The sequence below is a fragment of the Cannabis sativa genome, chromosome 7 (assembly GCF_029168945.1).
Source record: "Cannabis sativa cultivar Pink pepper isolate KNU-18-1 chromosome 7, ASM2916894v1, whole genome shotgun sequence".
NCBI lineage: Eukaryota > Viridiplantae > Streptophyta > Magnoliopsida > Rosales > Cannabaceae > Cannabis > Cannabis sativa.
In genome coordinates this window covers 34,525,733-34,536,997 of record NC_083607.1, presented here as the reverse complement: position 1 = coordinate 34,536,997, position 11,265 = coordinate 34,525,733, and the positions used below count along the sequence as shown (strand labels likewise).

The 11,265-nt window shown below is 37.1% G+C and overlaps 1 protein-coding gene across 2 annotated transcripts; it reads right to left on the bottom strand.

Moving 5' to 3' along the window:
* Positions 1-211: 211 nt before the first annotated feature.
* Positions 212-7,562, bottom strand: LOC115698046 (protein arginine N-methyltransferase 2). 2 transcript variants are annotated; one of them, XM_030625233.2, is made up of 4 exons: positions 7,356-7,562; positions 6,958-7,238; positions 941-1,330; positions 212-835 (listed from the first exon to the last, which is right to left on the bottom strand). In XM_030625233.2, exons 2-4 carry the CDS (start codon positions 7,229-7,231, stop codon positions 522-524), a joined length of 978 nt encoding a protein of 325 aa, XP_030481093.1. In that variant the 5' UTR covers positions 7,232-7,238; positions 7,356-7,562; the 3' UTR covers positions 212-521. The 2 variants fall into 2 exon arrangements, with proteins under 2 accessions (XP_030481093.1, XP_030481092.1); XM_030625232.2 differs by having other exon boundaries at positions 6,958-7,235; positions 7,356-7,552.
* Positions 7,563-11,265: the final 3,703 nt, after the last annotated feature.

Here is an 11,265-nt window from a genome sequence, read left to right as displayed (position 1 = left end):
ACATTGATTGGTTGAATTGCATCTTAATTGACTAATATAGGACACTCTTTGATCACATGTCAGTTAATTATTATATCGGACGCTTGGGATATGAATTCTTAAAACTATTCTAGGCCAAACTCCATATTCAATTCATTGGGAACAACCTGCAGATGACTAGTTAAAAATATTTCCACACTTCAAACTTCCAGTGTCACTAAAGTTGAAAGTATATAAATTTTCAATTCGTATTCTTGTTCAGGAAGAATTCACAATCTTGGTTCACTGAAAAGAAAGTTAAGAATCGTGTTTTCAATAACCTACGGCAGTCTGGTTAGCAATTGGTAACTGAAAAGAAGAAAATAAATAACCCGAGAGAGAGAGAGAGAGAGAGAAAAGAGAGAGAGAGAGAGAGAGAGAGAGAGAGAGAGAGAGGTTAACTGTAACATGCCCTACTAACTCAATACATTATGGATTCTGTAGTCCTTAAGATCCGATATAACTAAATCAAAATAAATAAGGAAAAAGCTGAAAATTCTGTGTTACTCGGATTTCTCTATAGATTGACAAACAGGGAGATAATATGTATCAAGTTGCCAATATTTGTGTTTCACACCTTCCCAAACTTCTTCTCCAAGACAATCCTTGACAGGCAAGGAGATGAGTTGCGTTGAGTATCCCAAACTCTCCAGTTCTAGCGACACTAACTGGCAGTAGACAACATGAAAAAATGGGTTACCACCACAAAGGCCATTGAAAAACGAATAGATACCCCCAGGCTTCAACAACACAGGAAGATGCTGTTGGAACTCCCTTAGATCCTCATAATACTCTCCATATGTGTCAAAGAAAATACCTGAATGGATACACACAAAAAAAACATGTCAAAAACTTATAGTTCAGAAAAATATACTTATACATATGGCAACAAAGGCAAGAATGGATCTTAAATTCGACTCACCGTCATAAAGATCAAGTTGTGGCAGAACATCTTGCCAACGGCCAAATATAATCTTTACATTTTTCTTCTTAGCCCAACCAGTTTGAAGCATACGTTTATAAACCTCTGGGTGAGCCTCAACAATAGTATGTGAAGTAGGTTCATATTTCTGAATGGCTGTATCCACAAGGCCCATACCAAATCCAATGTTCAATATGTGACCACCTCCTGAACAAACAGCTTTAGCATGAGCCTCCATTAATGGTTTCTCCCAAGCCATCATAACCGCCTTGCTTTCTGAGTCCATCAGCTTATCCTCACTGAAGCTAACCCTATCGTCCAAGTAATCCCTGTCACCCATTTTGCTCTCTTTCCTCGCTATGGTTCCTAGAACCAACTCAGCTTGAATCCCTGTCCAAGTACGCAAACTTCTCACAGATCATCACCTATTCAAAGCAAATTCCAAGAATCCCTAACATATTGGGCAATTAATTTATGAATTTGGCCCGTGTTCGAGCAATTGTGATCTTACTAAAACATACATATATCACCGAAGACAAGGGCATGCTGAGTTTGGGTCTAATATCCTCAATAATCCCAATGGGACAGCTTAATTCAATCCTAATTTCCAAACATAATCTTAAGCTACGTAATTTTTCTTTTTAAAAATAAAAATTCCAATCCAAATTAGATCTATTTTCTTGATCGACAGTAACTGTTAGCTAAGTAAACCAGAAAGAAAGAGAGAAGAGAAAGAAGAAAACTCTGTGTTTTCATTAATGTCAATGGAAAAACAGGGGAGAGAGCTATATATAGTTGCTCTGTATATTGAGATACAACAATGGAAACTGACTGATTCTTACTGACACAACAACTTTAACAAACTTTCCTAACTAACTCAAGACAGCTTAGCAACTGATTCTCCTACTCTTGATACTCCCCTCAAGATGTGGATGGTATATATTTACCAATCCAATCTTGTCTTTAAGTGTCTTGAACTAGTTAGGAAATAGAGCCTTAGTTAGAATGTCTACAAGTTGTTCTCTCGATGAAACATGGGCAGTTTTGACAATTCCTTGCTGAACCTTTTCTCTTACCATATGACAATCGATTTCAATATATTTTGTCCTCTCATGAAAGAGTGGGTTAGCTGCAATATGTTGTGCAACTTTATTGTCACAGTACATTATAGTTGGTCCTTTGAGTTGTCAACCTTTAATTCCTTGAGTAGAGATAGCAACCAAACCAATTCACTTGTAGTGTTTGCCATTGCCCTGAATTCAGCTTCAGCTGAAGATCTAGAAACTGTTTGTTGCTTTTTACTTTTCCAGGATATGATTGAGCTGCCAAGGAAGATACAAGACCCACTTATAGATCTTCTAGTATCTACACAAGCAGCCCAATCTGCATTAGTGGGGGCCCTTAGTTGAATTTCTGATGTAGCAGAGAGAAAAATTCCTTGTCCAGGAGAGAACTTTACATATTTTAGAACTCTTTGGGCAGCTTGAAGATGCTTGGCTTTAGGCATGGCTAGAAATTGACTCAATTTATTAACTGAGTATGCTAAGTCAAGCCTTGTAATTGTAAGATACTGTAGCTTCCCAATCATTCTCCTGTATAATGTAGGATCAGCAAGTATGTCATTTTCATCTTGTGACAATTTTAAATTTGGCTCCATAGGTGTACTAACTGGTTTGCTTCCAAGATAACTAAGGTCCTGAAGTCGTTGAATAGCATAAGCCCTTTGAGACACGAAAATCCCGTTGTTTGACCTTGCCACCTCCAAACCGAGAAAGTACTTTAAATCTCCAAAGTCTTTTAGCTTAAACTTGTTATGTAACCTGGTTTTCAAAACTACCAGCTCTGTGATTTTGTTACTTGCTAGTATAATATCATCAACATAAACCAATAAGATGATTAAACTAGTTGAAGAATGTCTTAACATAGAATAGTCTGTAGCTGAATGAGAAAAGCCTTCTTCCAACAAAGCAGTGGAAAAATTTTCAAACCACTGCTTGGAAGCTTGCTTTAACCCATATAGGAATTTCTTCAGTTTACATACTTCATTTTGTGGTAATGGTGTCTCCCCCTTAGGACTATACCCTGGAGATAGTCATATAAATATCTTCATGCAAATCCCTATGAAGAACAACATTGTTAACATCAAGTTGTTGCTTAAATGTGACAGGTTTAGCAACTGGTACAAAAGTATTTGAGTAGTCTATGCCTTCTTTTTGAATGTACCCTTTAGCAACGAGCCTGGCTTTGTTTCTTTCAACAGAACCATTAGCATTTAATTTGATTTTGTAGACCCACTTACACCGAATAACATGTTGATCTGGTGAGAAGCAACAGAAAGATTATTAGTGGATAAGAAGCAATGATAATCATTTAAGTATGATGGTTTAACAGTGTGTCTAACAGATCTGGTTGAAGGCAGAGAAGAAACAGAAGTGGTGTCAGGATTAGATGAGAAATGAGGAGAAGAACCTGAGGCAGTGGAAGATGACTCAGGTAAACAGAAAAAAGTTTGCTGTTCAGGGGGTAATGTGGTAGAATTGACAAAAGGGAATATAGTTTCATGAAAAGTAACATCCCTTGAATAAAAAGTTCTGTTTGTGTTGAGATCTAAAAGCTTATAGGCTTTCATACTAATAGGGTAACCTAAGAAAACACAAGGGGCAGCCCTTGGTGAAAACTTAGACCTAGAGGTAAGTAAAGTGGAAGCATAAGCAAGGCAGCCAAAAGCTCTTAAGTGATCATAAACAGACACTTTGGATTTCAGAAGCTCAAATGGTATTTTAAACTTTAGATTAGGCGTAGGAGTTCTATTAATTAAGTAGGCAGCAGTACTAACACATTCATCCCAATAAGCTAGAGGTATGTAAGATTGGAAAAGCAAAGCCCTAGCAACATTAAGTGTTGATGTTTCCTTTCCACAACTGAATTTTGTTGTGGCCTTTGGACACAAAAATGGTAGTGTATAATGCCTAAGGAGCTGAACAGTTCAGGAAATTGTAATTCTTTGGCATCATCAGACCTAACCCCTTTCATTCGAACACCATATTGAGTTTTGACAAGCTGTAAAAACTTAGGAATAGCTGTTTGTGCCTCAAATTTAGCTTTGATAAAAGAAACCCAAGTGTACCTAGAGTGATCATCAACAATGGTGATAAAATACGTAAAACCAGCAAGAGTAAGAGTGTTAAAAGACCCCCATATATCAATATGAATAAGGTCAAAAGGATGAACAACAATGTTATGATGAGATATAAAAGGTAACCTTTTTTGTTTGGCATAGTGACATACTAAGCAGAGAAAATTGGGAGAATGATCGTTGTAAAATTGTAAATTTTTATTCAATCAATGATTTTTGATACAAGCATGATGGCCCATTTTGTAGTGCCAAACTGTTTCATTGGTTATTTTGGAATCAAGAAAAAGAAAAAGTAAAAGGTACAGTGTTTGCAAAATCAGAATGTAAGTAGTAAAGCTTTCCAATCTTTTCACCCGTACTAATCGTTTGCTTCTTCAAATTGTCTTTGGATATCACAGTGTTTAGCATGAAAGAAAAAAGAATAAACACCAGTTTCTGTTAGTGTAGAGACAGATAACAGATTGTGTTGAAAAGTTTGAACATAAAGAACATTATGAAGAGACAGATTTGGGAAAAATTGCACTATACCAAAACCTTTTACTTTGGCACTACCACCATGTGGCAATTTGACATAAGTGATAGAACTATCAACATATGTGTTATGAAATAAAGAAAAATCAAAGTAAACATGGTGTGTGGCACCAGTATCAATGATCCACTTAGAGTTAGAAAAGGATAGATCCTCGCCAGAAAAATGAGAGACAAGAGGTGCCTCTTTGGAAGGAGTAGATGGCACATTCGATGTTCTTTGAGACAACAATGCCATAAGTCTTTGACACTGCACAAAAGATAAGCTCAACACCAGGTCTTAATCTCCCTTCTCCCTTAATAGCATCTCCACTGTGATTATCATTCCCTTCTAAATTAGTTTCAATATTTGCTGCAGAAGGCTTCATGCGTTATTTACAGTAGGATTAGCATTTCGATTAGGGAACTTTCCATACAATTTATGTCCTGGAGGATATCCATGTAGCCTATAACACTTGGACATGGTATGACTAGTAATACCACAATGATTACACACCATTTTAGGTTGAAAAGGTTAAACACTCCTAATAATTTGACCAAAATTAGATTCAAATGCGGACTTATCAGCATCAGGAGAAGGCAGAGGACTTGGAGCATTGGTTAAGCATATCTGTCTTTCTTCTTGAATAACAGATGCATAGGCCTTGTTGATATTAGGAAGAGGATCCTGCATCAAGATTTGTGATCGAGTTCCATTATAAGACTCATTTAAACCAATCAAGAATTATAGAACACGATCTTCCTCTTAATATTCTTGGATGATTTTCATAGCACCACAAGTGCAAGTTGGTTGACGTCGATACTAGGGGTGAGCAAAAAATCCAAAAAATCGACCAAATCGAATACACCGACCATTTGAACACCGAAAAAATCGCATTCGATTAAAACCGCCTTAACACAGTCGGTTTTAGTGTCAATGGCAAACCGACCGATTGAACCGAGAATTTACCGAACATATATATTATACACTATACATATATAATATAATTATTTTTGTACATACTTAATATACAATTTTATTAAACTAGTTTTAATTTTTATCTTTTTTATTTAAAGTCTCAATTATTCATTGTTTTATTTTATTATAATTTGATGTATTTACGTATTATATACACACATTCATAAAATAATTCGAGTTTTTTAATATAACTCATTACCATATTAGTAGCACAAATAATTTGAACAAATTTCAAAAAATTTATTTTACATTATTTATTTAACTAAGAAAGTTTTGTTCTTAAATTATATGATATTTGATACAATACTCTAATTTTTTTAGTTTTTAAATTATTATAGAAAATCTAAAGACTTATTTTAAAAAAAAAAATGAAGCTCGGTTTGGTCGGTTTAAACCAATCAAACCTTGGATTAAAACGGTCGGTTTTTTTATATTTATATAATGGTCGGTCGGTTTTCGAATTATAAACATGAAAACCAAAACCAAATTTTGGATTTATTTTGTGTAAAAAATTGACCAAACCGACCGTTGCTCACCCCTAGTCGATACTCTTGAATAAGATCCCATATAGTCTTAAGAGGAGTGAAATAGTTAGTGATACTACTTGTTCCTTGTGCAAGAGACTGCTTTGTTCTTATGGCTTCAAAAACTCGAGGAGCATTCTTCTGATTGAATCGCTCTTCAAGATTTGTCCAGATTGTTGTGGCATTTTCCATATACATGATGCTCTCAGCTATCTCATTCGACACAGCATGAAGAATTCAAGATATCACACTGTACTGTTACATCGATTCCATAGCTCAAAGTCATCATCGTCTTTGTTAGGTTCTGGAAGTTTGCCATTAGCGAATATGCGTTCCTCGCAATTAACGCTATTGTCGTGGCTCGATGCCACAAGCTGTAGTTTTCACAACTAGTTAGGATCTTTGGAACCAAGCTAGCTCCGGATGATCACTATTAGACTGAAAAAATGGATTCCTAGCATCACCAGAGAACGATCGGCCACCAGGATCCAGAGCCGAAAAACGATTTGAAGTCTCTGTGGAGCTTCGAGTTTGAACTCCTTCACCTCTAGCCATGAAGATGAAGATCAAGGGAACGAGAATGGAATTTACACAGAGATTAGCTCGGATACCATTTTGGCTAAGTAAACCAGAAAGAAAGAGAGAAGAGAAAGAAGAAAACGTCGTGTATTCATTAAATGTCAATGGAAAAACAGGGGAGAGAGCTATATATATCGAGATACAACAATGGACACTAACTGATTCTAACTAACACGATACTTTAATAAACTTTCCTAACTAACTCAAGAGAGCTTAGCAACTAATTCTTCTACTCTTGATAGTAACCCTGCTATATTAACACACACTAAGAAGAAGAATAAGAAAAGGGTACCGGCATTAAGGAGAGCATCAAAAGCCTCCTGGTGACCTAACTCCATAGCGAAATCTCCAGCAGAGAGATTAGAAGGAGAAAGGGCATTCCAAGGAGCCCCAGCTTCAAGCAGGGCCTTGATGACGTCGGCATGGCCTAGCTTAGCGGCGTGCATAAGCGGAGTGAGGCCTTCACCATCGAAATGAGAAGCGTCAACTCCACTGTCTAAGAGAGTCTTCACCGTTTCGGCATCACCGTTTCTGGCCGCCTCACACAGTAGCTCTTCATTCTCCATCTTCCTTCTTCCGTACAGAAAACGGTTTAAAAAGCACATTATTAGAGGTTATAAATAGGAATGAGCAAATTAAAATTGGGTGGGTGCACTGAAATTTGGAGTAATTTAAGAAAGAGATACTCACATTGATCGGCACTTTCCCCACTCAATCTTCTTTGAAATGCCGTGACTCCGTAGCTAACTTAGGAAGTAGTATCTTCTCCTCGCTGGATGCTACTCTCGATAGAAGATGTCCTCGTTGCTCGCTGGGTCTTGACGAAGAGCACCACCAAGGGATATGTGAGTGAGACGGGAGGCTGGTGGTCACAATTCTATTAGTATAATTTAGGGTTATTTTAGTTTAAACTATTGGTTTTATATACGCGTGTTCGCAGTGCGAGTGGTGCAGTTTTTGACTATTTTTTTAAAATCGACCTGCACATGTAAATTTTCTTATTTTTTAAACCGCACCCGCACTGCGAACAGCAAAAACTGCAAAAATCGTACTGCGAAAAATGGTGCGGTGCAGTGCAATTTTTGCAGTTTCTGCAATTTGAACTATCACCAAATAATTAAACTATCATGAATACAACAAAGTTTAAGCAACACTTGTCAAAAATACCATAAGGCTTGAAAATAAATATGAAAAAAAAAATTAAGTTTCAACAACAAAATAATTAGTGGACTTTGGGTTGGACCTTCACATATTGGATGTAAATAAATATAAAAATTGGTATTTTTATAATGTGCGGTGCGGTTTGAACCGCATATTAACAATTCAAAACTACAAACCTCACTGCACTGCATAATTTAAGAAAAATTTAAACTACGACCGCACCGCAAAGAATTTTAAACCGCAATTTTTTTGCGGTACGAGCGGTTTAAACGATTTGATAAATAAGCCTAATTTCACATTTATTCTGAAAAGAGAATAGTAAGGACTCACGTAGAATAGCAAGTACTCAAATAATATAGTATAAATTATATACGAGTATTATAAATAATATAAAAAGACACAGAATATATAGTGGTTCAATAGGAACTTCAAGCTCGACTTGCCTAATCCACTATTAAAAAGAGATCACTCGCTCTGTATTTTATTATTCGTTAGCCCATCCCCCTTTAATTGGAGGGAGAAGTCCCTACTTATAGGTAGTAGGTAGTACTTATAATAGTTGGTCATAATGAAACTGTTACAAGTTATAACTTACAATAATAATTTACATATTAATTGTCTTGATCACAACAGTTATAAAATAAATGTAATGTTTGCTTTAATGACACTTGAATATGCTTGACCATTAATTTCTATTTATCGATGTGTTCAAGCATTTTCCTATTGATATTGCAGTTTCATTAAATATGTGTACTTTCCTTGATATAGTGAGATCTCTTTCAGTTAATATTACGAGGTCCTTTTGATAGTGCGAGTCCTATAATATTACGAGTCATTTTCGATACCGTGAGTTCTCTATAATGAAGTCTTTCTAACGGAGGAGGGAAAATTTATCCGAATAGCGTTGTATTATGTGAACCTCATAGGGTTTCTTATCGATGTATGAACCTCTTGGGTTCGTATCGAAGTATGAACCTCACGGGGTTCGATTAATTCACGAACTTCTCAGGGTTTGCTTTGATGTATGAACCTCTCGGGATTCTTCTTAATCGACAAAAAGCTTGCGACTATACGTGTCGGTATTGGGCATTCAAGTATGAACCTCGTGGAGTTCAAATAAACACATGAACCTCTCGAGGTTCTTACTAATTCGTGAAACACCTAAGACTATGCGTATAATGCATTCATGTATGAACCTCGCAGGGTTCAAATAAATGCATGAACCTCTCGGCGTTCCTATCGATGCACGAACCTCTATAGATTCTTATTAATTCATGGAACGATTACGACTATATCGGTCGCATATCGAGCATTCATGTACTGACAGCATAGAACTTGCAAGTTCTGGTCGAGTTGTTGCACACATTAGTCATTTGGACAAAACTCTTGTAAAGACGCAGTTTTTACATAAGCATGGGGGAGAAACACCATGTAACATCCCCGCTTTAAGCCTCCATTGGACCTTTACACCCACGAAATGATGTCTCTTATACACGGGTACGTTACTCTGGCTACTTCCTAAAATGACAACTAACCCTACAAACCTACACGAGTGTTTACAGCGTGATTTGTCCTCACTCGCACACTTCCTAGGAAAACATCCCAAGATGTCACCCATCTTAAAATTACCCCAGGTCAAGCGCGCTTAACCGTGGAGTACTTTCGTGATGGGCTACAGAAAAAACAAAATGTACCTTATTGATATAGGCAGTACCAATCAATCAATTTAAGCCCTCTTTAATTGTATAGTCCCATACCTACACAGTCTCAAAAGCATCATACTTGACCATCCCCAGGCGGTGTGGGATTGCATAGTGTTGACCTCACTTCTAGCCAACAACAGTGAGTCTAATTTATATAAGCGACAAGTAGTTTAATACGATTGAAATATTGTAAAGCACATAAAGACACAAGAATTTTATAGAGGTTTAGCCCCGAGCAGTTCGGTAATAGCCTAATCCTTGTTATTTGTATTGACTTAAGAATAAGGAGAATAGTTCCTTTCCTTAGAGCTCTTACAACAGTATCTCTAAATATGAATTATTAGACAAAATCTCTCGACCCTTTGCCCAGTGAATATGAATCACTATTTATAGGGCTATAAGCTTGGAGAGGAAGTATTTCCCTTCAGGCTACAATTGATATAAGCAGAAAGATTGCATAGTAAATACAAAATACACTGATCATGGGATTTGGACAGCTTGCCATATCTCTGTAATCTGATCCCAAAGTTATAGGGATTTCCTTGATGACTCACGATGCGAAAGCTGAATTCGCTAAGTGTTGGCGTTCTGCACAGATTGCCCATTACTCGGTCTAGAGGACTTCGTCCGAGCGAATGTATGAGGTGTCTTATTCGGCCTATGTCTTACGAGCAGATACCCCGAGTCGATTCCACGTGTCACCATCGAGTGATGCCACGTTAGAGTGCAAAAATTGGGATAACATTTGCCCCCCAAGTCTGTACGGGACTTCCAAAGTTGCGTATAGACTTCATCTGAGCAGTCTTTGCATTTGATGAGTGTCAGGCGCATCTATTCGCGACTCGATGTGAGGCTGACTGGGTGTCCCTTCGATTTTCGGCTAATAAATGCTTTGACGCAATTAATGCTTCAAAATTTGATTTTCTCTCACCACGTTTGACGGTTGCACTTGATTGCTTTTGATTTCCCATATTCACTTTTGGGGGAACCGAGGCGTCTGAGGTTTCTGAAATGATTACCCCTTTTCACTGTTTGACTATAAATACCATTGAGCATTTGTTCACAAACTCATTTTCACCAACCTTCTTTGTTAAGCAAGTTCAGAGCAAAAAGAGAGGTTTTTAGCTTCAAGTTTGCCGAAAAAATTTCACGGGAACTGTCGTTCAGCTTTGTGTAACCTGAACCCAGACGTTCGATCCTTGAGTAAGTTCTCGATTTCTTTTACTTTGCACATTTACTTTCTGAATGCAACTTTAACTTTGTTGTAGATGATATGTAGAAAACCCTAGGTTTAGAAACTCTGCGATTTTTCTTTGTAACGATTCATGCAACTCCATCGTTCATAATGCTTGCTTTTTGAACTGCACAAACCCTATCTTTCATCTTGCTTATTCTAAGCTTCATGAAATTTTTGCCCTAACTCATGAAAATTTTGAACTTCTGAGTTTTGACTTTTTGTCGAATATTTTCATTCTTTGATCTGTTGAGTACTCCTGGTCGACATATTTGCCTGTTTAATGTTCGATATCCTGACCAAACACTCATCTCGCGTGTTGTCTTTGGTAGATGAACCCAGGTGAGTTTTGGGGAAGCAAACACCAAATCGACCAGGACCTTCTTCAACTTTTGTACGAGGATCATTCTCGTCTTTGTTCTAGTCCACCCTCTTCAAACGACAGACATTTTGATTCGATTTTCCCGTCCAGCCAAAGGATGATGGCTCGTATTAAACAGAA

Coding starts and splice junctions, on each gene's coding strand:
- LOC115698046 (XM_030625232.2), bottom strand. Junction 1,331..6,957: donor TGATGCTCTCCTTAATGCCG/GTACCCTTTTCT, acceptor GTACTTGGACAG/GGATTCAAGCTGAGTTGGTT. Junction 836..940: donor ACAACTTGATCTTTATGACG/GTGAGTCGAATT, acceptor GTATCCATTCAG/GTATTTTCTTTGACACATAT.